Below are 24,402 nucleotides of genomic sequence, written 5' to 3'. Positions count from 1 at the left end.
GGCAATGTAAAACCGTTCAAGAGAATGACAGTATTACAGGGAATTTAGAATCAACTAACAGAAAATGAACAATGGTTTCTGTATAGTCTCCTTGTCTATGAAAGCTTTTATTTATATTATCACATATAATAAAATCCAGTAAGATACAACAGGTTAAAACCGATGGAGACAGAAAAACAAAAGCTTGATGGGACTTTAAAACAAGATGATATTAAATCAGCACTAGCTATTATGATGTCTTGATTTCTCCAATATTTGGTCCATTTTTGTATGTGCATTTATTTCCTCATTATGTTCATATTTTCACTTAGGTAAGCTTACATTGTTCTATAATAGTTTGTATATGCCTATCTGCTAGTTCCACCATCCTGAATCTTATTATTCTATGAGGTCATTATGCCTCTGAGTATCAATTGTTACTGTCTCAATTGTTAAGAGGATTGGGGCTGGGGATTTAGCTCAGCGGCATAAGTACCTGCCTTGCAAGCAATTCAGTTGTGAGTTCGATCCCTGGTACCAATAAAAAGGAAAAAGACAAAAACAAAAAAAAAACCCTGCTGATATCCAATACCATGCTTGTCATTTTTAGGTATAATCTTAACAGGCTCTTTGATTCCCTGTAAGATTTTTTTCTAGTCTTTTGCCTTCTGATATCCTATTTTAATCATCATTTTCTTAATCTTAGGATCTGAAACTATTTGTTCAGTTTCCAAATTGGAACCTGTTTGTTTAGCTTTAAAATAAAAATCGCTAGTCAGCATTAATTTCCACTTTTGTGACAAATCTCTTTCCCACAAGTTAACTGGAATAGGTGTCATATAAGGTAAAAAGAAATCTTTTTGTTGGTTTGGTCACTCATAAAGCAAAGGTGAGGCAGTCTGTAACACGTGTTGAGAGATCCCCAGTCTGATAAGGAAGATGGGGATCCTTTGTGTCGGCCACGTGGCAGGCCATTGTTTAATGCAATTATAGACATATCTGCACCAGCGTCTATTAGAGCTTCAAAGTATTTTCCATTAATCCTTATAAAACACATACACCTGTTTTTAGTCACTTACTATGTAAAATAAAATTTTCTCTTTGTAGTCTTGCTCTGAGGATCTTATTCCCCTCTGCGCTATGTTTAACAAAAGAAGGCTTCTCTACAGGTAACAAAATCAATTGTGCCACATAGTCTCCCTATTCAAAAACCCAGAAATCCATAGCACATGCAAGAACTTGTATCTTATCTCAACAATCACCATCAATCATACTAGGCACAACAGTTATTCCTATTAAATTTAAATCAGCCTTTCCCAGTACAAAATCAACTGTTCTTTCAGGTGGGGGGCCCCAAATTGCTGTGGGAATTGGGGTAGGCTTGTTACCTCCAATGAGAGTGACTCTGTAAGCTAAAGGAAGATCTAATCCTGCACTTTAAATTGTTTTCCTTGTGAGTGAGTTAATGTCTCTCTGGGGAGCCACCTCTGATGCTGTTCTTGGATTTGCTGGTGAGTTTGCTCTGGGTAAAGTTGACTGGCATTTGGAGTCACAGGCTGTACCTCCTCTATTGTCCTGCCAGCCTAAGGAAAGGCCCTCATCTTGTTTTTTGGCAAAGGTGTGGAATTAGAATGGAATTTAGAATGCAATATGTGGCCCAATGCCTCACTTTTTGGTATCTCAGACAGAGTCAGGCATGGAACATGAGTCCTCCTCACCAGAGGCACTTTTCTCTTGACATGCTGCAGCTGCAGCATCTGTCCTTTCAGATCTAACAAGAACTCTGCAATGTTTTCTATTGTGTCCCATTTTTCCACAGTTAAAACATTTCACATTACTCCTTTTTGCATTTGCAAACCAACTATAACCTGAGCCATCATATAGCCATCTTATAGGACTCCGTTCCAATGTCCTGACATGCTTGAATATATGTTGTTAAATCATTAGTTGACTTTACAGAACTTTTTTTTTTTTTTTTTGTCTTTTTTGAGACAGGGTCTCGCTATGCAGTTCAGGCTGGTCTTGAGCTCACTTTGTAGTTTAGGCTGGTCTTGAACTCGAAACTATCCTCCTGCCTCAGCCTCCCGAGTGCTGGGATTACAGAAGTGAGCCACTACACCCGGTTTGACTTTACAGGATTTAAAGCCTATTTACAATCCCGATTAGCATTTTCATATGCTAATTATAAAGTTAAAATGTTCACAGCTTCTGTGTTTGATACCTGTCTGCAAATGGCTTCTTTTAATCTTGCCACAAATTGAGTAAAGGGTTCCTGGGGTCCTTGTCGAATATGTAAAAAGGACATCACCAGAGCCCCATCTTCTGGAATAGTTGTCCATGTTTTTTTTTTTTTTTTTTTTTTTTTTTTTACTAATTCTGCCAATTGTGGAAATAGCTCTTCAGGACATCAGATCTGTTCCTCTAGTGGTGCATATATCCCTGTCTCAGAAAGCCTCCCTCATTTATTGCTGGACATGGATTGGGACCTGTCCTGTTTTTATGAGCCCGCTCTGAAACAAGAGTTTTTAGCTTTCCATTGAAATGAAGGAATTGAGCAGGAGACAGGCACATTTGTGCCAAATGTTTGATATCATAAGGTGTCAATTGATATGTATCCAAAACATTTTGTAAGAGTCCCACAGTAAGTGGACTTTGGACTCCATTGTTAACCACAGTTTTTAAAAGATTTTTTAGCAGTTGTATTTCAAAAGGCTTATGAATAAAATACTCATGATCATTAGCATCTCTTTCAGTTCTAACTGGGAAACAAGCAGGGAGGGTATTATTTGTTTCCTTTGCTGTTACCTCTTCCTGCACTATCTGTAAGTTTTTGGGTAGAGCCGTATGAGATATTTTTTTGTAAAGGCGCTGGCCCCTGCTGAGTGATCCCTCTAGGGATTTTGTTTTGGTGGCAGGTGCCTCAGCAGGGAGCTCCTTATTCCCTCCATGTCTGAATCAGAGACTATTGACTATGAGCCCTTTAATGGACTTAAAATTGAATGGAACAGATTCCAAGTTGAGAACATCTCAGGGGAAATGATTTGTCCTGCCCTGTGTGCCTTTTAAAGATTTTTCCCAACTCTTTCCTAAATATCAATTTCTATAGTGCCTGTTTGAGGAAACCATGGAATATATTTGGTTACCTCTTTTAACATTTTTGTTGTCTTTCTTTGGCACATGAGCCCCTGAGCATTTAACAGGCTTTGGAGCAATTGTAAATACCTTTGCTCCTCCACTGAAACCTTTTGCCCCATATTTTACTCTCAGATAAAACGGCTTTTCATAGCAGGAAGACTCACCCTTTTTCTTCCCTCTCTTCTCTTCAGGCTTCCCTGGCAAAGTTTTCATCCTGTGAGGGCCTCCTCCATATCCAAACCTTTCCACTCTGGACTTACTTATTCAGGCTAAAATTCCTAATCCAAGGATTTTAGGTCCCTGTTCCAGGCATCAGTTATCAGGTCCTGACCTAGATCCCCAATCTTCCAAATGAGTATACACAAAGGCTTAAATAAAATGAGACAAGTGGTATGATTTTAGGACTCCAAGAGAGTCAAAAGCCTTTAGCTGAGCTCGAGACTCTAAGGGCTAAGACAGAGACTTCTCTGGACTGCCCATTTTTATGAGGTCCAAACAAAGAGCCGGGAAACTGAGGAAAACATGGGAAATGATCAGGACCTTGGCAGTCACTTTAAGTCCGTCTCCAAGTAATGAATCATGTCTTTTTAGGAGAACTGTCTTATCATGAAGACATGGTAGAAGTGAGACAGTAGGAGTAACTCCTGCACCTGCAGTCTCTATCTACTTAAGTGATGTTTGAGCCAGATGAGGAGACTCAGGCACATAGTTACAATTTATTTTTTTATACTTTTTTTTCTTTTTTCTTTCTTCTTTTTATTGGTACTGGGGATCGAACTCACGACCACCTGCTTGCAAGGCAGGTGCTTATGCCGCTGAACTAAATCCCCAACCCCTTACAATTTATTTTTAAAAGGAATCTTTTTTCATTTTTTTTTTTTTTTTTGGCTTGGTTTGGTTGGTTTTTAGTTTTGTTTTTTGAGGGGGCTTCAGTATGTAGTTCAGGCTGGACTTGAACTCACTATGTAGCTCAGACTGGCTTTGGACTCAAGGTGCTCCTCCTGCCTCAGCTTCCAGAGAGCTGGAATTACAGGTGTGCACCACCATGCCCACTCCCCAATAAATATAAACAACTATTCTTCAGTACATAGTTAGCAAAGGTACAGGAAGGTGACTCCACGAAGCCATAGGGCTCGCCTCTGCTCCCTCTTGCCATTGTCCTAGATACTGGCTATGCAAGAATTTATGGAAAGAAGTCTGCTCTGCTTAGTGGTAAGTACTGCTCAGATATGTATACGAGCACATATATGTTCGCATAACTTCTGCCGGGATATTTTTTAAAAGTCATTAGGTGAATGGCACAGCCCCTGAATGGCAAGAACAAGGTCCTGAGTTCAATTTGCAATACCAAAAAACAAAACAAAACCAAAAAAAAAATTAGGTTATCTTGAAAACCTGCTAGGATTTTCAAAAAACTGCTCAATGAATTTTTGCTGCCCCCTGCTGGCAAGTTTGTGCACATGATGAGAAGGTCGATTTTCAGCCCTTAAGTATCCTAAAATGTATAGTTTAATATGGTCTCGCCCAGGGTTAGGTTCTCTTTTCAGAATTTGTATCAGGAAGTCTGCAAGTCTCTGATTCAAATTCTATTTTCTAAATACTTTTAACTATCTTTACAAGAAAAACAATGTCATGTGTTTGAAAGTTACATGGTATGGACAGGGTGTGGTGGTACACACACATAATCCCAACTTTCAGGAGGCTAAGGCAGCAGGATCACCAGCATTCCAGGCCAGCCTGGGCTACATAATGAGTTCAAGGCCAGCCTCAACTATACAATGAGACTCTGTCTCAAAAGAATTCCATGATCTGGGATGTAGCTGCGTAGCACTTACCTGGCAAGCATGAAGCCTTGGGTTTGAGCCCTAGCACCACACAAAATTAAATCCGTACATACACACATATCTAATTTTGATTTACCAGATACACTCAGAATGTGAATATAATACCCTTTTAAATGATTCAGTCTTACTTCTCTTACATGTCTGTACTCTACCGATCTACTTCAAGCCCTATGATCTATTAACACAGTCCAATAGGCAAAAGGCATAATGTTTTACACAGGACAACATTTTTATCTTGGTTGTTTTTTTTTTTTTTTTCTTTTTTTTATCGGTACCAGGCATCGAACTCACGACCGCCTGCTTAACATTTTTATCTTGAAAATTGTGAAGTACTTTGTGAAATCTTCTGTATCTGAATGTGAACTGGAACACTGGGGGGTTTGCTTGTCTGCAGTGCTGTGAATTAACCTAGACCTTGTTGCCTAAGGTCACGTGAGGCTTTAACGGGACATCTAGACATAAACTATAACATTCTCCCCTTTCCCCAAAAGATTCGTGCACATCTCTTTATGAAAAAATGAATTTAGTTCATCTCTATGAGTTGCCGAAGTCCTAAAAGTTCTCGCACTGCTGAAATCCTCCCAAGTCTTGAGTTTCCTCTGAGATTCAACTCTTAATCAAAAGAAACGGAAACACTGCAGACATCCAGTGTCACAGGGCAAATACTCCTATTCCAAAAGGAAGGGAGGGGACAGAAATGAATGGGGCTAAAGAGAAACCAAAATCCAGCAGGGCAAACCTTAAATCCTGAAGATCTCTGTCTGGTACCAGATGTGGTAAGCTGTAACCCCATGTGGTTTGTAATCTCACCCCATGGCATCACCAGCAGTTATGGCCTATGTGGCTTCCCCCTCTTTGCTTAGTCATTGTGGCACTGCCCAGCCCATGTTCCTGGCTCCTCTGACTTCCTGGGGTCCCCTGCTCCTTTGGCTTTCTTCTCACCGCGTCACACTCTGCCGTCTTGGGCACACTGCCCAGTCTCCCAGGCCTTCTGAAATACCTGTGAGAGCCTCCCTGACCCACAGCGCTTGCACTCTGCACGTGCCTAAAACCAGTACTGTGTGAACGATGCCAGCGTGTGCTGCCAGCTCTAGCAGTAGCCGGGCACCCATGAATTGTGGTTGTACATGTCTCCAAGTGTCTGGGTAGCTGAGCAGTATGAACTAAATCCTAAGCCTCTCTTCTCAAAGCTGAGTCTTTCACTTTTACAGTTTGAGCATGTGAAGGGTCTCACACACACACACACATACACACACACACACACACACAGAGATAGGATCTCATTATGCAGCTCAGACTGGCCTTGAATTCACTATATAGCCCTGGCTGGCCTATTTGAATGTTGAGCTGCCTTGAAATTTCCTCTGCCAGATTAGTCTGCTATCTTTAATCTCAGTCTCCCTCAATGCCTTGGACATGAGCAAAATGTAGACCAGTTTTATGCCAGAATGAACATTTTTTGGCAGAATGAAACATGGCCTAAAGTACAATGCCAATGGCGTCCTTATTCCTAACTGCAACCTCCTAACCGGCTGAGTGGTAAGCAGCAGGGAGAGCTGCCTCTCTGAGAGCTGCCACCCAGACCTGGAATACAGCAGCGTGAGGAGGACAAGGAGGAGGGGAGCGGGTGCCCTGGACCCAGGAAGAATCTCAGGTGCGATCTGAAGCCCACAGAGAGAGAGGAGAGAAACTTCAGTGAAGGAGGAGGAGGTAGCCGGAGACACCTTCTCCCTGAGACAGGACAAACTGGGAGAGGAGTACTTTGAATCTCTAGACCCAGAGTGATGGTGACCCCTGGGGACCCCAGAGGTGTCTGCAGAGAGACGCAGTAATGGAGGGGAGCGGCAGATGTGGGTCACTGCATTAGCTGGTGCCAGTCCTGTATTCCATGACTGAGAATAAGTGTCACAGGGCACAGTGCAAAGAACCAGGGACGGGGCCAAACAAGCAACTTCTCCTCTGCAACAAACTGAAAAGCCAAGATCTCCCACCAGACTCAAAACTAACTGAATTTTCTGTCTGCCCTTTTACTACCACTTTGGTCTTATGAGTGCTGAATGGAATCTAGCCTGGCTCACAGAATTCCAGGGTTGCTTCTCCAGCTAGTATCTCCACACCTTCCCAAATGCCTCCTCCCATAAACCACTTCAGAAGGCTTCGGATCCATGTGGTCAGGTATATTCACAGCAGCAACTCCACGTCTCTGTTACCAAACTCTGCCTTAGTCACTTTTCTCATTGCTGGGACAAAATACCCAACATCCACAACTTACAGGAGAGGTTTATCCTTGGGTCCCATTTAGTCCATGGGAGGACAGCAAGGCAAAAGGACACAGCAGAGGAAAGCACCTGCAGCATGATGGGCAGAAGACAAAGAGAAAGCAAGAGTCAGAGACGAGATACAATCGGGGTCATGCCCACAGTGACACACCTCTTCCAGCCAGGCCCTAGCCGCCAGCAAGTCAACTAAATGCCCTTAGAGTTCAGTTACCTTCTGTAGGCACAACCTATGACTTCATGAGGCGGAAGGGGAACATCTAGATATAAATCATAACAGTGCCTCAGCTAAATAATTATGAAAATGGTAAAGTCCTAAGCAATCTTTCTACAGATTTTTTGCAATAGTGTCTAATTGGTTTTATCATCACAAATTCATCTGAAAGGGGCCAGGAACATGGCTCAACAGCGAAGCGCCTACCCAGCAAGTGCAAGGTCCTGAGTTCGATTCCACTGGAAAAATCTGCCTTACATAAAAAGAATCACAATGATGTTTCAGTTACACATCGACTTAACTCAGTGGTAGAGCACTTGCCTGGCACACACAAAGCCATGGGTTCAATTCCTAATACTGCCTTTAAAAAAAATGAACAAAAACACTCAACTGATGAGGTCAGCTTCTATCTGAAATTCTTAAGCTCTTATTTGTTACCAGACTAACGCCAAGTCCCTGAATCTGGCTCTTGGGGTCCTCTGTGATTCAGTTGGGCCTCCGGAGGTAACTCTCTCCATCTTCTGCCTCACCCTGTATACCACAGCAGGTAAAGGTGCTTTTCCACTGCAAAAGCATTTTTGTTTCTCAGTTGGTAGCTATGTTCTTTTTTACCCTTATTGTCTTCTCCACCTGGAATTCCCTTTCTGCTCTCTGCTTCTGTGTCTCTCATGTTTGGGATTGGCTAACGGGATGCCCTTAGGAGCTATCATATTTGTGTTTATGAGCAAGAGTTGGGGCTTGTATTTTATCCTGCATCAGATGCAGTTCTTGGAAGACACAAGCTGTTCAATAAGTTACTACACATCAGTATAATAAGTTCTAAATTATTAGTGTCCAGGCTTGAGAGTATAAATAAGGCATTTTTCTCTCTTAGCACTTTCCTGGATTATTATAGAAAGGCCATGATCAAAGGTGCTTGAAACATTGTTACTATGTGTTTTTAATAAAAATAAAACTTGCAATTGGGATTCTACTTTAGATTTCTGTACGCAGGAAGGAAATACTATGGATGTCTTACTCCATGCAGGCTTACTCTATTCAGGCTGTTAAAACGGAATACTAGCTAGGCAAGGTGGTGCATGCCTGTAATTCCAGCACTCACGAGGTGAGGCAGGAGAATTGCTGCAAGGCTAGCCTGGCCTACCAACCTGAGCTGCATAATGAAACTGTATCTCAAAAAGACAGCACAAAAACAGAAGAATATAATAGAGCGATCAATTGTAAACAATAATAACTCATTCCTCATACGTCTGGAGGCTGGGAAGTCCAAGATGAATGTGCTGGCAGACTTGGTGCCTGGGGAGGGCCTGGTTCTTATGTGGTGCGTTGTTAGTCTTCACATGGTAGAAAGGAACGTAGCTCTCTGGAATATCTTTTCTAAGTGCTCTAATCTCATTTCAAAGGCTCCAAATTTATGGTCTCATCACCTCCTCCTATGATAACATTGAGGAAGTTTCTACATATACATTTGTATATTCTCTTTTTTTATTGTTGTTTTTGAAACTGGGAATCAAACTCAGGACCTTGCACTTGCCAGGCAGGTGCTTGTGCTGCTGAGCTACAACTCTGGCCCTCAACATACAGATTTGGAAGATATAAGCATTCAGAATATACCAATAGGAACATGAAATTTTGCTTGAATAATTTCTGGAGCTTAAGCATTTAAAATAAATTATCTGGTATGCAGTTCTGTGACAACCTAAGGGCTTTCTAATACACTTATAGAAAAGAGTATCTAATTTGAAATTTGAACTTGACAATCTAAAATGTCTTACATTACTCCTTGAATTTACTGGAAAAAACCAACTAAGGGCATAGCCCTTTGACAGCAGATTGAGTCCTTCAGCATTTGGAGAAGCAGAACATTATCAGAGTATAGCAGGGATGTGTGTAGACACCTTCTAAAGGAATTATGGACTTACATTATTTTAATGATTATTTTATCAAAGAAATGCATGAGTTGTATTTTATATTTAATAAATATTTTCAGGGTTTTTTCTAGCTGAAGCAGAATTGATCTTTTTTTTTTTTTTTTAATCGGTACCAGGGATTGAACTCATGACTGCCTGCTTGCAAGGCAGGCGCTTATGCCGCTGAGCTGAATCCCCAGCCCCCCAGAATTGATCTTTTGAACATCATGACCATACATTCTATCCCCCAGAGAAACCCAGATTCTCAGGAGAATGAAATACCACTGAGTGGCACAAACCACAAGCAGAATTCTGCACACAAGCAACTGTAAACCATATGTGCTTCAGACACATATCTGGATTATGTTTCCATAATTTATGTAAATTACAGCCATAGACCTTGCAATTACCCTATTTAAACTCGGCTGACTCCCCAAAGATTTCTTGTAAGGAAACTTATAAAAATTAGTTGCCTGTCTTTTCAGAGCCATTGGGGAACACTGAAACGTGAGATAATACCTTTTGTAAAGGCCTATTTTACAAATCTCTTTTAATCAGGCTTTTTTACACTAAGAAAAATAATTGGGAAATTTTTTCCACCTGGGAATATTATGGAGCAGGATCTTTGAAATAAAAGTATGTAAAGCCAATCAATAGTTTTAAGTGGCTGCACTGACTTTTTTTGGAAAAGAATTTGGAATTTTTTATGTTCTTTAGTTACTGAATCTATGTTTAGTGATTTTCTTTACAGTGGCTAATATTAACTTTACTATAAATTCTTAAAATGTAAAAATAAAGAGAAGCCACAGCTAGCACTTTGGCTCCTCACATACTTCTTTTTTTTTTCTTTTTTTATCGGTACCAGGGATCAAACTCACGACTGCCTGCTTGCAAGGCAGGCGCTTATGCTGCTGAGCTAAATCCCCAGCCCACCTCACATACTTCTATACTTTATATAATCACATATAGGGCAAAGATAGCAATTGCTGCTGCTCTCAGTGACTCAGCTATGTCTGGAATATCTGTGCTTATGCTGCTGCTGTAATGGCAGAATACAATGTTTTTTTCTTTTCTGTTTGGGGACGTGAAGTGATATAAATAATATTCAGTTATCTGTACATGGTCAACATTTCGTTTTGTTTTTTGAGGCAGAGTCTCGCTGTGTAGCTCAGATTGGTCTTGAACTCACTGTGTAACCCGGGCTGGACTCCCATGGCAATCATCCTGCCTCAGCCTAGCAAATGTTGGGATTACAGCCCTGTATCATCACACTTCATAGTCAATATACAATTAAGTACTGGTGGCAAATCATATAACTTCCTGCATTGTATATCTGGAAAAGTATTTTTTCCAAATTTTAGTGGAACACTGTATCCATAATCTTTTTTAAAAAGCAGTTTTAGTTATGTAATTCATATATATCTTATTTTTCTCTCATTGCTGAGACAAAATACTTGACACCCAAAGTTAAAGGAGGAAAAGGTTTATTTAGCTCACAGTTTGCAACAGTTTCAGTCCATACTTGGCTGGCTCCAAGGCAGGATAGCACATGGCAGAGGGGTAACCATTCATGGTGGCCAGAAGACAGCAAAAGCAACAAAGGGGAAGAGACAAGATTTTCTTTCTTTATTGTGTTTTTTTTTGAGATAGGGTCTCCCTATGCAGTTCAAGGTGGCCTTGAGCTCACTTTGTAGCCCAGACTGGTCTTGAACTCTCAATGATCCTCCTACCTCAGCCTAGTGCTGGGATTATAGGCGTGAGCCACCATGCCTGGTTTGAAGGTTTTCTTTCCTTTACATTTTATGTAGGTTACCTGCCCATAAGCGGGTTTATTTACTAATCACACATCCTTAATCCCAGCATCCCACACTCTTTGAAAAAGTCCTATGACTCCATGAGGCTTTGGTAAAGGGAGGAAATCTAGACACAAAGAATAACAATATATCACACTATTTACTGTTTAAGGCATGCAATCCAATGAAATAAGGCCTTTAGTGAAAGAGTTTTGCCCTAGAATAAACTACAGGACATTATGGCGGTGGAAGGGCAAACTGGGGATGTTTACCCTGAGGTCACTTCCTCTTTTCCCTATTATAGCTTCCTCTTTCCTTTCCCAGTGCATGCAAAGAAAATTCCAATCAGCTCATAGAGGGTCATCAGTGCCCGCCCTAAGGGACACCCCCATAAAAGGTTACATATGTCCCGTGTTCTGGTTGAAGGAGACAGTCCAGCTGCCATGGGTTAGGTCTTACTTCCCACGCCCTCATCTCAATCAACCTGTTCATTTTGTACTTTTACTTCTCTATTGTGCTAGAATATTCTAACATGAAGTATAGTCACCAAATTGTGAAACCATCATAGTTTTAGAATACTCATTTTTTACCACTCTAAGAAGAATTCATACCCTTTAGTTATCAGCCCCTCTTTCCATTCCTCACACCACCACTGCTAACCTAATTTCCACTCTAGACTTCTGGACATTTCACATCAATGGACTCAGACCTGTAATGACGGATCACTCTGTGACTGGCTTCTTTCACCTTCATACTGTTTTCAAGGTTATTCATGTTGCAGTATGCCTCAGTACTTCGCTATTTTTATGGCTGAATAATGTTTCACTGTATGGTCATATCACATTTTGTTCATCCATTTATCAGTTGATGGACACTTCGCAATGTTTTTAGTATCAGTATGTTAAAGTGTTTATTGTGTAGCTCAAGGTCATGCCAAACCAGGTGGGTGGTGAATATCTGTGATCCTGTCTCTTGGGAGGCTGAGGCAAGAAGGTCACCATGAGTTCAAGGCCAGCCTGGGCTACATGGTAAGTTCAAAGCTAGCCTGAACTAATAATGAGGACCCTGTCTCAAAAAAAAATTAATGGTCATGTCAAGTATCTTTTATTACTAGGCTTTTATGAAGTCCATATGGAGAGAAAATGTCCAAAAATAAAGTAAGTCTGAGTACCTTCTGGTATGATGAATCAGCAAATAAGAAAGCAATAACTGGTGAATCAGCAAATGATAAAGTAGTAACTGGTGCTATACTAAAGGGAGCTGGATCCCAGTCCAGTTGTTGGTAACTGAAGGGGGTGACTTCTTCTTTTTGGTAAGGTAGCTCAGGCAGTCCTCAAACTCAGCAATTCTCTTGCCTCAGCCTCCCCAGTGCTGGGGTTACAGGTGTGTGCCACCACACCCAGCTTGCTTACTTATTTCTGGAAATCACTTACAAATTTGTAGGGAGCCATTAGAAAGAAGTAAAAATGAAGAAACTTGTATTTTCAAGGGATTTGAGGGGAATTTTACTGTTGAAAATGGCCAAAACAAGGGAAGAAAATGATATGAAGAAAGCAATTGAAATACATAGTAGTGTAACTTCATAATTAAAACAAAAATTCCCTTCAGTCTTGATTAACAAACTAGGTATCCCAGGGGCCAGGCCACATGGCTCAGTAGTAGAGTATGCTCGGCATGTGTGAGGCCCTGGGTCGTCACCAACACCAGAAACCAAACCAAAACAAAACTAAACAAACCTGGGCATCCCCAGAAGCCCAAAAGCAAATACCATTTGATGTGGTCACAAGGATCTACCACTGAAGTTCACAGACACAAAGGTGAGTCAGGTTCTCCCGAGGGCTGGTGGTGTTCTCTCAGGTAAGGCAGTTATGTCACCACGCTCCCTCTAGAAAGTGGCCTTGGCCACTGCTGTAAAGAACAAGCAAAGCGACTGCGGGGAACATCAGATGATGAATCCACGCAGGATGGCTCTGCCATACTCACAGCTGCTGTCCTTCCAGCTTAGGGCCTGGTAGCAAGATGGTCCCAATGAGTATTTATGGGCAGAATGAAGTATTCGCTGAATTGTGAGGCATTATTCAAATGTTCTTTTTATATATATTTTCCTCTACTGTGAATGGTGAGGGGGGTTATCCTTCCAAAACCAGAGTTCCAGGCAACCTTTTGTTGTCCTGCTTTATAATACACATAAAAATCAAAGGCTTTTAATGTGAATCATTTTCCATTTAACCACCATTTGCACCTCTGTAGTCTGCTGCTTTCTCTGGGGCATTTCATTTTCCTCTTGTGTCACCCCTGTCCTTGGCAGCAGCCTCTCTGTTTAGAGGACTCTATCAACTACAGCTGTGAAATTAAGATACACTCAGGTCTCTCTTTAGGTAGAGTGGGCAGTGCTGCTAGCACGTTTGCAACTAGGTCTGCTCTGCTCAGCTGCCTGCTGCACTGCACCCACTCCTCACTGTTCGATCCTTTTGATTTCAGCAGCCTTGTATTTGGCAAATGAAGCTCACCTGTGTGCTAAATGGTCCTAAAGGGCACTTGAATTTGTATACATAATGCAAAGTGCGTTTGAGTAGACACAACCTGATCTATATTTGAATTAGATACAGATTCCCACATAATGGATCCAGTTTGCTTCAACTGAAACATACCCCACTAAAGACTTAAGCATGATAAGCCCAAATCACCTTATGTGAGAGATCAGGTATTTGCCAAGCAATACTAGATAGCCACTATTTGAACTCAGGAGTTCAAACATATTAACAGGGTTGGGGATTTAACTTATCACCCCCCTGCACCCCCCAAAACCCCAACAAACAACATATGTAGTAAATAGCTGCTGTGTTACAGATGGGCCCTGGGATTACCTAGGTAAGCAAATCTACATACTGCCCCCAGGCCATGGAGAGGAGTCCAGAGCCCAGTGGGAGAAACAGATTTAATCAAATAATCCCCACAATGGGGTGATTACAGATTAAGGAGAACAGGAGGTAAAAGGTCAGAACGAAAGAATCAAAATTTCCGGAGTACGGAGACCAAACCACGGGAACCAACCGTAGCCTGGGAGCAGGACGATCAGGGGCGATCAGGAAAGTTCACATGCCTCTCTTGTTGCTTTTGCTTAACAGCCCTTCTGCCATGTGGCACCCTGCCTTGGAGTCAGCCGATTATGGACATGAACTCTCCTAAAACTGTGAGCTAAATAAACCTTTCCCCTTTAAAAAAAAAAAAAAAAAAAAAAGGAAAGTTCACGCGAGGTCGCGCAGTTTAAGTCAGAAGAAGCACAGGAGCTGTGTGGGCCTGGGGAGCAGGAGGGCAAGAACACAGCACTCAGGGAAACAGCGTGTGCCAAGGTGCACGGCGGGCCAGGGAAGTGTGGCAAGCGCGTCAGACCTAGGAGTTTAGGGAAGAGCAAAGGACCGAGGAGAGGCCGAGCCAGCCCCAGTGAGGCTCTCTGGACCGCGTGAAGGGCTGTCTTTATCCCTTGAAAGTGAGAACCTGAGAAGGGCACTGGAGACTGTGGACCTTCATACTCAGCTACACCCTCGGCGCCCTTCTTCTTTACTTTTCATTTTGAGAAGGATTCTTGCTAAATGGCCCTGGCTGGACTTGAATTGCAATCCTCCTGCCTAAGACTCCCAGAGCCCTGAGATTATAGGTGTGCACACCACACCCAGGTGGATTTATTCAAAGAGTAACGACCTACAATAAAATGCGTAACTTTTTCTTTTTCCTATACTGGGGCTAGAACCCAGGATCTTCATTCTGTGTGCTACCTCCCCTGTCCCCCTGTTTCCTTATTTTTTATTTTGAGGCAGTATCTCACTAAGTCTTCTAAATTACCCAGGTTGGGTTTGAATTTGAGATCCTCCTGCCTCAGCTCCTGGAGCACTGGGATAACTGGTATATACTATCACAGATGGCTTTTTGGGTTTTCTGAGACAGCTGGCCTCAAACCCACGATCCTCCTGCTACAGCTTCCCAATGCTGCCATTATAGGGATGCACTGCCATGCCCATTTTATTTTATTTTTTATTTATTGAGACAGGATTTTGCTATGCAGTTCAGGCTGGCCTCAAACTCAAAGCAGTCTTCCTGCCCCAGCCTCCCAAATGCTGAGGGGCTGGGGATATTGTTCAGTGACACAGTGCCTGCCTGGCAAGTGTGAGGCCCTGAGTTCAATTCCTGATACAAAAAAAAAAAAAAAAAAAAAAAAGCGCAGAATTCTTAAGCAACAACTAAATATAAATCCATACCTTACATACTATGTGACTATTACCCAGATCAAGGTAGAGCATTTCTGTTATTCCTTCACGACCCCTTTGAATTGGTTATCCTCCTGCTGACACATACAAGGAAACAGTGGTCTGACTTATGCTATGGATTATTTTTGTCTGTCCTATCTATTTAACATTATGTTTATGAGGTTCACCTGTTACTGCATGTAAACAAAATCCTTTTTTTTAATGACTGGATCTCATTACATAATTGAGGCTGGACTTGCACTTACTACGCAGCAGGATATTCTCAAACTGGAAGTGATTCTCTTGCCTAGCCTTCCAAGTCCTGGGACTACAGGCATGGGCCATCATCCCCCAAATCTTTGAAGGGTTTGATTCGGAAATGAAACAAAATGTAATCCTTAGTAACTGCTGAGTGAGGATCGTGTTTACTGGCATCCGTCATGTAACTGAAGGCTTACCTGTATATTTGTGTTTCCCTAACTCCAGTCTTTTCAACTGAATATCCTTTTTATTGTTTCTCCCCCTTGCATGAAAATCTTCCAGACACTAATCATGAACCCAGGTTGAGATCAGGTTCCCATCTACCTAGTTTTCTTTTCACTGCCCTTGGACACATTCAAAAAATACTTGCTCAGCAGTAGCCTTGTGTGGTAATCTTAGTTCTTGGGAGGCTGAGGCAGAAGGATCCTCTTGAATTTAAGGCCAGCTTGAACTACATAATGATGTTCTGTCTCAAAAAACTAAAACCAGTAACAGCAACAGAAAACTTGCTTGGTGAGTAACCAGACAAGTCTTTGAGGAAAGAAAGTGACTCCATGGAAGTAGAATTATTATTTTTGCGCAAGCATCATGGAGGGAAGGATATTTTACATCTTTTAATGCACCAAAGTGCCCAATGGATTCGTAACCTTTTAACACTAACTTCATCCATAATTCTGAGATTCTTACAGTTCTGTGAAATAGGTCTAATAGTGGTAGTTTTATTGGTTGGCCTTTATCATTTTTCCCTACTACTGCCTTTGAATGGCAGTGTGTTGGGGGCCACAAAGTGACTGGTCTTGCATATTTCCCTGTGGGATGAAAGGAAGGATTGGGATTGTTGGTACCACCCATCTGGGATTTGACATTGGCTCTTTGAAGCATGGGGTCATCTACACTTTTTTTTAGTCGTCATAGAATTATACTACAGGTCAAGATACTTCTAGACTCTCATTTGGAGTCAGAGTTTTGGATGAATTGCAATCCTTTGCTAGCCCCACCTATCATGAAACACAGCCAATAAACAGTGGCTGCTGTGGGAATGGTCTGGTTGGATCCAGAGACATTGTCTTCCCAGCTATTGTTGCAATACTTGACTCTGTTTTTCATTTTTCTCACAGCATTCTTAAGACTGACAATTAGGACTCTTGGCCAAGTTCCTGATAGTGGTGCTAAATAAAAGAAAGAAAAGAAAGAAGGGGTCTGAGGGTTTAACTCAGCGCCTAAAGTGCCTGCCTGGTAAGTGCAAGGTTGTAAGCTCGATCCCTGATACCAAAAACAAAACAAAACAACAAGAAAGCTGTGTGATCCCTTTAAGGCTTAAGCCATGTGTAAGCATCAAAACTAACCTCTGTATCTGAAAAAGACATATGAAATTGATTAGAAATCTTATTAACTTCATTCACTGAAAAGGTACTACTATTAATGCTTTTGGTTTTACTATGCATGAATCCTATGACTCTATGTCCTCACCCAAGTGCTTTGATCAGCTTGTCAAAGTCTATATAATTCCTTTTATTTAAATATAGGGACCCTTCTGAAACCTTTGCAAATGAGTTTCTTCACCAGAAAGAATGGGAGTATTAATACCTGCCTCATAGTGTTGTTGTGAAATTCAGTTCCTCTGCAAAGCATTTAAGCCAGATGCAGTGGCACAAGCCTATCATCCTAGCATTTGGGAGGCTGAGGCAGGAGGATTGCTGCAAGTTGGAGGCCAGCTTTAGCTATATAGTGAGTACAAGGCCAGCCTGGACTACAGAGCAAGACTGTCTCAAAAAAAAAAAAAAAAAAAAAAGGCTCTTAGCCAGGCATATCGTTACTTCTGTTTTCTATTACTGCCTGACACTAAATTACTGCAAATTTAGTAGCTTAAAATAACTCCTGTATATCATCTTGCAGTTTCTGTAGGTCAGAAGTCTGGACATAGCTGTGCTCAGGGCTTTTCACTTTGGTAAAAATGAGTATTGAGGGGTGTCTTTAATGAACCAACAAAAAAATTACATTAGGACCACAACATTTGAGTTTGATTGCGGTGAAGGGGTACCAGGAACCCAACTCAGGACTTTGCACTTGCCAGGCAGGCACTGTGCCACCGAGCTATAACCCCAGCCCTTTCTTTCTTTCTTTTTTTTTTTTTTTTTTTTGGAGACAAGTTTTCACTATGTAGCTCAGGGTGGCCTTAAATTCACTATGTAGCCCAGGTTGGTCTCAAATTCATGGCAATCCTCTTACCTCAGCCTCCCCAGTGCGGACTTTTCAGGCGTGCATTACTACACCCAATGAGTTTCTGATCTTCTGTAGCTCCTTTCCAAGAGATCCTACCTCTAATTTATTTTTAGTTTATTTTTGCAGTGCTGGGCAAATGTTCTCCTCCTGAGCTACATGCCCAGCCCTCCCAATTTTAAAGAGCTACTTTTAATTTAAAGTAAAATACGGTTTCCCCTCAACTTAGCCCTCATTTTCCATATTTTAAACAATATTTAAAGTTTTTACCCTTGAGATTTGTTTTCATTTACTGAGCTGATTCAAATAGGTTGGGCAATACACAAAATTTTCTTTATCAGCTGCTAAACAATTATGATTTTACTAAGGGAATCCAGTTTTCCTATTGCTCTTGGGAATGCTCTTTAAGTAGTAGTTACCTGACAAAGATTAGTATTTCATTATAATTACTGATCAATTCCTTGGGAGATAGCTAGCCTTTGTGAGCACAGAGATCGGTATTCCAGTCTTGATGTGGCTCCTTGGAAAACTTGAATAAAACGCCTGTTGCAGTCCTCCTTTTCCTTCCTCCATTTCCTCCCGGAACCTTTGCACTAAATTAGATCCCCAATCCTTTTTGTAATTTGAGACAGTCTCACCAAGTTTCCCAGATTGGGTTCGAACTTTTCGATCCCCTTGCTTCAGTCTCCCCTAGTGCTGAGATTTCAGGTGCAGACCCGGTCCACTGAGCCTGGCCTTCCTGGGTTTCCACATAAAATGCCGAACAGCGGCCCGGCCGCGGTGGCACTTATGGCTGAGGGCCGAGGGAGTTGCGTACGAGTGCTGCGCCGTAGAGACGCGCGACGCGATGTTAGTGGCCAGGCGCAGAACCAGACCTTGCTGCAGCCCATTCCATCGCTCCCCCGCTTTTTCTGCATTCGAGTGCTTCCCAAAATCCGGGTCTCTCTGTCCCCACCGCTCGGAAGCCGGTTTTGGCGGATAGAATTCGCGAGGAGGCGGCCTCTGGCCCAAAAGAGCCCACGCCTAGCGCCCCAGGCCCAGGCTCAAACTGCCTCCCTGGCCCGCAGCGCTGGCGAGAAAAGGCCAGGCACAGGCCAGGCGCTGCGGGCCGCAGCCACCGGCGCACCTAGAGCGAGCGCGGCGTCGAGGCTTGGCAGGCGTTGCAGTCGCCCCTTTTGGCGGGCTCAGGCGCCCCGACGCTCCGCCCCCCGGCGCGCTCTAGCCGCGCCCACTGCAGCGGACGACGCACTTCCATTGGCGGGGCGGCCCGTGAGGCACCGCCCCCTCTCGGGCCCGACGCGAGCACGTTGAGTGGCGGGGCCGGGTGAGGAACTGCCAGAGCTAGGAGCGGCTCTGGGGCCGACGCGGCCCTTGGTCGTGTACGCTTTTGAAGCGCCCAAGAAGTTCCTGCGCGGGAGCGCGTCCGGCGGCCACGGGGGGAAGCGGGTGGTGGGTGGGCTGACAGCAGCTCTGCGGCGAGGCCGGCCTGCCGCTCCTTCCCCCTACGCCTGTCGCCCCAGTGGGCAGACGCTTCCTGGGACTGGTCACGCCGGCCGATGGCGACTGCTGCGGAGTCCGAGGCCTCTCCGCCGACGGACTCGAGCTGGGAAGGCGGCAGAGGAGACGACGAGATGAAGCCGACGCTTCCGGAGCCCGAGTCTTACCCACAAAATGGCGGCGGCGGCGGCGGCGGCCTCGCTGTGGCGGAGCCCGGCGGCGGCGCGGGGCCCGAGGAGACCGCGGCGGCCAACGCCGCCCCAAGCCTCAGCCACGAGCAGCCTCAGGACTTCTGCGAGGCGGGCGCGGCCGCTCCGCCCAAAGGCCCGGAAGAGCCCGAAAGGCCTCTTAGGAGGAGTTTTCAGATCCCCAGGAAGAGCAGAGAAAAGAAAGGTGGTGCCTCTTCCCCAACCCCCTCTCTCTCTCCCTTCCATCTTTCCGTTAGAACCTCTCTGTCTCCTCTCCCCACACGCGAGACAGTAAACAAGCACTCGGCGCCGCCCGCCGCTGCGCGGTGCGGGAGGAAGGCGGTGGAAGCACGCTCCGCCGCTCCCTGCGCCCCGTGGAAGTTGGAAGTAGCTCAGGTTGGAAGCTGGTTCGTAAGGCTGCGGCCCCCGAAGGAAAATGGTGCTCGGCGCCCCTGCTTACAGTACCAGAAGGCAGAGAGAGAAGCTGATGTGTCCTCCCAAAGATGCTTCTGAGAAGTCTTGCTATGGAAATAGCCATGGATTGTGGGCTTTCTCCAAGGCCGTTGCATTCTGAGGACTTCAAGCCCTTCTCTCTGTGGAAATTCTTCAGCTGTCTGTGTCTCCTTGAAATCTGCTTGATGTCAGCGTCTTCCCTTATTTAGAAATTTCCATTAGTAGATGTGATCCATGCACACTGCGATTTTTCCATCACACTTCATTTCCATATAGGTCTTTTCCCTTGTTTTGAAGCATTGAGTAGGTCTCTTTTAAATCCAAACTTAGTGTAGCTTTTCTTTTTTAGAAGAAAGGGAAGGTAGGTTTTTGGTGCAGTGATTTCCCTTTGGGAAAAAAATGAGTTCGCTTGTGCCCACGAGTCGCCAACCTTGATTTTGAACTTCATATTTAAAAAAAAAAAAGGCTTGTCACAGTTTTTGAAACGAGCATGGAAGTTTATATTAATTATGCTTACCTTTTTAACTATGATACCATATTGTAAAACACAATTATTACCATTTTTTATTAGAGTATTTTTTCCAATATTTTTGGATATTTTGGATTTGGTTTAAAGTTATAACTTTTTATGGTTTACTTTGGAAAACAGGGATTTTTTTTGGGTCGTGAATTCTAGTGACTTAAAGAGTCTTGGCTGAAGCATTGTGCATGTGCGTAACAGCTCCCTTTGCACAATTGGAATATTAGGACTTTTTATGAATAAGGTACAAATAAAATTCATTTCTGTTTGGATAACAAAGCCAAAGAAATACTTGGTGTGAGAAACCTTGTTAACAAAGATGGTTACCCTTCGTCCACTAAGCAGTATTTTAGGATGGTCACGGTGTCAGATAACGTAAGATACATAGTTGTCGAAATGAGATGTTAGATGTCCATGTGAAATTACTGGTAGAGTATAGATTGGAAACAGGCATCAACTCTGATTTTGCGGGTAGGCTTTTCAACTTGATGAAAGCCAGTTTGAAGTTTGTTTCCTTTTAGGTGTCTTAATATGGACAAACCATTATACACCCTTTATCTTTTGTTAAAGTCAGAAAATTGGGTTAGACTTAACTACTGCGTTTAAACATGGAGCAATGTGTGATTTTAAAATTAGATAAAATCCAGAGTTGGTTATGAAATAGGATTCAGTTGAATACATTGGAAGTGGAAATAGTTGAGGAATAGGGAAATGTAAACCCTACCAGTTTTTTCCATGGAGGTTGGATATTGCTTAGGGAAAGTATATTTTCCATTTTCACTTAGAGATAAAAGATAACTGGCTTTTTTCATGTTCAGTGAAAATGAGTAATTTTTCTCTAAACACTGAGCAGAAGTTGTTCAAGTAGTGCAACAGCAGTTTAGAATTTAAATAAGCAGCTAGTATACCACCATGGCTTTTTATCAGCTAAGCTGAGAAGTTAGTGCATGAATTTGAACTTTTCATTATTTTTAGAAAAATCATAAATGGTGGCAATACTACTGGTTTCACACTTCCAAACATTTAGAAGACTTGTAAAGACCGCTTACTATCTGTAGGATTTGGCTATGTTTATTGGGACCATCTAAATCTACTATCTTGAACTTTGTAATAGCAAAAGTTCTTTTGATTATTTTAAGTATTACAGGGCTTTGTGACTACTTTTCCTGTGAAATTTAAGATTAAGGCTTTCATACTTTAAAGGTAAAATTCTGCAAATATAATTTGACTGAGAAGGTTGTTTTCTTGATCTTGACAGTAACATAGCATCCAAAATACTGCCATTCTAACTGAGTAGTAGTATTAGCACACACTTGTTTAGTGCTTAAAAAATTGTGGGCATTTTTTAAAGCCCTTTACATGTTACCTAAATCATAACAATGCTAGGTGGTAGTTACTATTCCCATTTTACAGATGAAACTAAGGTACTGAGAAGGTACTTGGTGATCAGGTCACTTGTCAGTTTGGTGGTAAATGGAATTAGAATTTAAACATTTTTTATAATAAATACTTCTTGAGCTGAACTATTTGTATGGGAAAAAAGATTTTTTCCTCTCTATGAAATTAAGTAATTTTTGTTTTTTGGGGCAGGATCTCATTACATAGCCCAGGTGTCCTTGAACTCGTGGGAGTCCTCCTGCCTCAGCCTTCGGAGTGCTGGAATTACAGGAGTGCCCTGCTTCCCCTATTAACTTTAGAAATAATATACAACCTTGGAGAATTTTGACATGGGTAAATTATGTTCATCATAAACACGCTTAATGAGTGATTACTGATTGGCCTGTTGATGGAGCATATACTGGTTTTGGTGTTGTATTTATTGATTGGGCTGTTTTCTGTAGCGCAAAAAGAGTCTTTACATTGAACTAAATTACAGAATTGCATTTTGTTACTATGTTTCCCCATCTCCTATTTTTATCCTCAATCTAGTAAATTAGATTTTTGGATTAAGTAAAATTGGTATTGTATTTGATAGTTTTTCCCTACAAATTTCTCAAGAAATTATTTCTGTAAAATAGTTGGTAATATTTTTTGTCGTGAAAGGGAATCTCAAAGGAAACTCTTTGGGGGCAACAAGGAAGTCTCAAAAATTAACTGCTCTTTTGCTCCAGTTTTCATAATGGTATAGTCCAAGAAAGTAGATGCCCATTCTACTTCTCAACCCCTCTTTCCCTTCATCAATTTGTAGTGAACTTTTTGAAGCCCTTGAGGGCTAATCTCATTCTTAAGGAAATTTCCTTTGTGTTTCAGTAGTTAAGTATGGATGACTGGATTCTGAGAACCTTAGATCTCCCTTAAGCAAACCTAAGCAGGACAGTGTAGACACAACCTAGTTTTTTTTACTTAAAAAATACATAACAGATAAATTGTAGATAATGGAGGTAAAATTTTCCTTCATCAGTCCTTACCTCTAAGTAAGTGGAGTTTCAGTTGGTACTGGTTTTTCGACCTCTATCAGTATAATTGCTAGTTCTGCACTATGTTCAAACTTATTGCTAAGATTTCATGTTTTGTTGTTTTGTTTTTGAGATAGGATCTTGCTTTGTAATTCAGGCTGATCATACTCATTGTGTATCCCAGACTGGCCTCAGTTAAACTTATGGTGTTCCTTCTGCTTGAACCTCCTGATGGGCTTTCAGACATGCGCCACTATGCCTGACTTTTTTTTTTCTTCTTTTCTTGAGACCTGGCTTTACTGGGTAGTCCAGGCTGGCCTAAAATTGGAGATCATCTTGCTTTGGCCACCTGAGTGTTTGGCTTATAGGCATGGACTGCTATGCCTAGCTTTGTAAAAGTTTTTATAGTAAAGAAAAGTGACTTTTTTTTTGAACCAAGAATCAAACTCATTCGTGCCACTGATATACCACTTGGCCCTGAGAGGTGATTTTTTTAAAAAGCATTGTAATTATTCTGAATAACAAACAGTGATTATATCCTAATTATTAATACTAGTAGGTATCAGCTGTGGACTCAACTACAGAACATCTTTGATTCCTACCCTTGCTAATTATTTTCTCCTTTTCCTTGCATTACTTTCAGTTAGAAAACTATAGTAATTGATACACTGTTTGTCAGATAGTAGTGGTCCATCTTAAGTTTAGCATGTGTGCATAACACAAAAGTCTTGTTAATACTAAATAAATTGATAAAAGTAATTCCAGAAAATGTTTCTTTGATTAAGGAACACCTAAGTTTTATGTCTATGTCAGCTGCTAAAACAGAACCTTAATTCTTGAATGTTACTGATAATTATTTTTTATGATAGCATGGTGGCCTACTGGGAGCCATCCTTTTTTTTTTTTTTTTTTTTGGTGTAATGCTAGTTATTGAGTCCAGATTTATAATAAATACTGAACTATATCCCAAGTCCTTATTAGTTTTGAGATTGAGTCTTGCAAAATCTGAATTGCCCATGCTGGGTTCAAATTGCAGTCCTCTTACCTCTGTCTCTCTTGGTGCTGGGATTATAGTTGTGCACCATCCAGTTCTGATTCTTACAATATCTATCAGTTTCCTCATCTGATTTAAAAGTTACCAAGTGCCCTTTTAGTATATGTGTTGCCAAAATGTGAGCACTTGAAGTGTCTTTTGAAATCTGTGTTCATTGGTAATCAGCTTTCAGTACGGAAATTTTGTGTGATTAGAAATTAACTCAGCCATCTTTCTGATACCAGTTAATGGAAATCAAGCAAAATTAAACTTTTCTTAATGTGAAAGAAGTTGCTATTGCTACTGCTGTTAATCTTTATAAACAGAAAAAGATTACTAGTTGTGACTTTTGGTCTGTTACCTCTGTAGGAAAATTAGGAAATGAGATTTGAAGGAAGATGAATGTGAGGTTTGAAAGAGCATACGGGTAATCTTAGAA

General features: G+C 41.9%; 1 protein-coding gene across 8 annotated transcripts in view; it reads left to right on the top strand.

Annotated features, from left to right (window-relative positions):
- Positions 1–19,110: 19,110 nt before the first annotated feature.
- Tasor (transcription activation suppressor) overlaps positions 19,111–24,402 on the top strand; it is an 82,633-nt gene continuing 77,341 nt past the window's right edge. For 2 of the 8 annotated variants that reach the window (XM_063257312.1, XM_063257310.1), the window contains exon 1: positions 19,118–19,766. In XM_063257312.1, the coding sequence (XP_063113382.1) occupies positions 19,433–19,766 (334 nt within the window). In that variant the 5' untranslated portion in view covers positions 19,118–19,432. Of the gene's footprint in view, positions 19,767–24,402 lie in introns of all 8 variants that reach the window. The other 6 variants (XM_063257313.1, XM_063257311.1, XM_063257315.1 and 3 more) reach the window with 5 other exon arrangements.

The sequence above is a fragment of the Cavia porcellus genome, unplaced genomic scaffold (genome assembly GCF_034190915.1).
Source record: "Cavia porcellus strain 051 isolate PalLab524CR breed Dunkin Hartley unplaced genomic scaffold, mCavPor4.1 scaffold_10, whole genome shotgun sequence".
Lineage (NCBI taxonomy): Eukaryota > Metazoa > Chordata > Mammalia > Rodentia > Caviidae > Cavia > Cavia porcellus.
The sequence above is the reverse complement of the archived record's forward strand: the minus strand, read 5'-3'. Positions and strand labels throughout refer to the sequence as shown.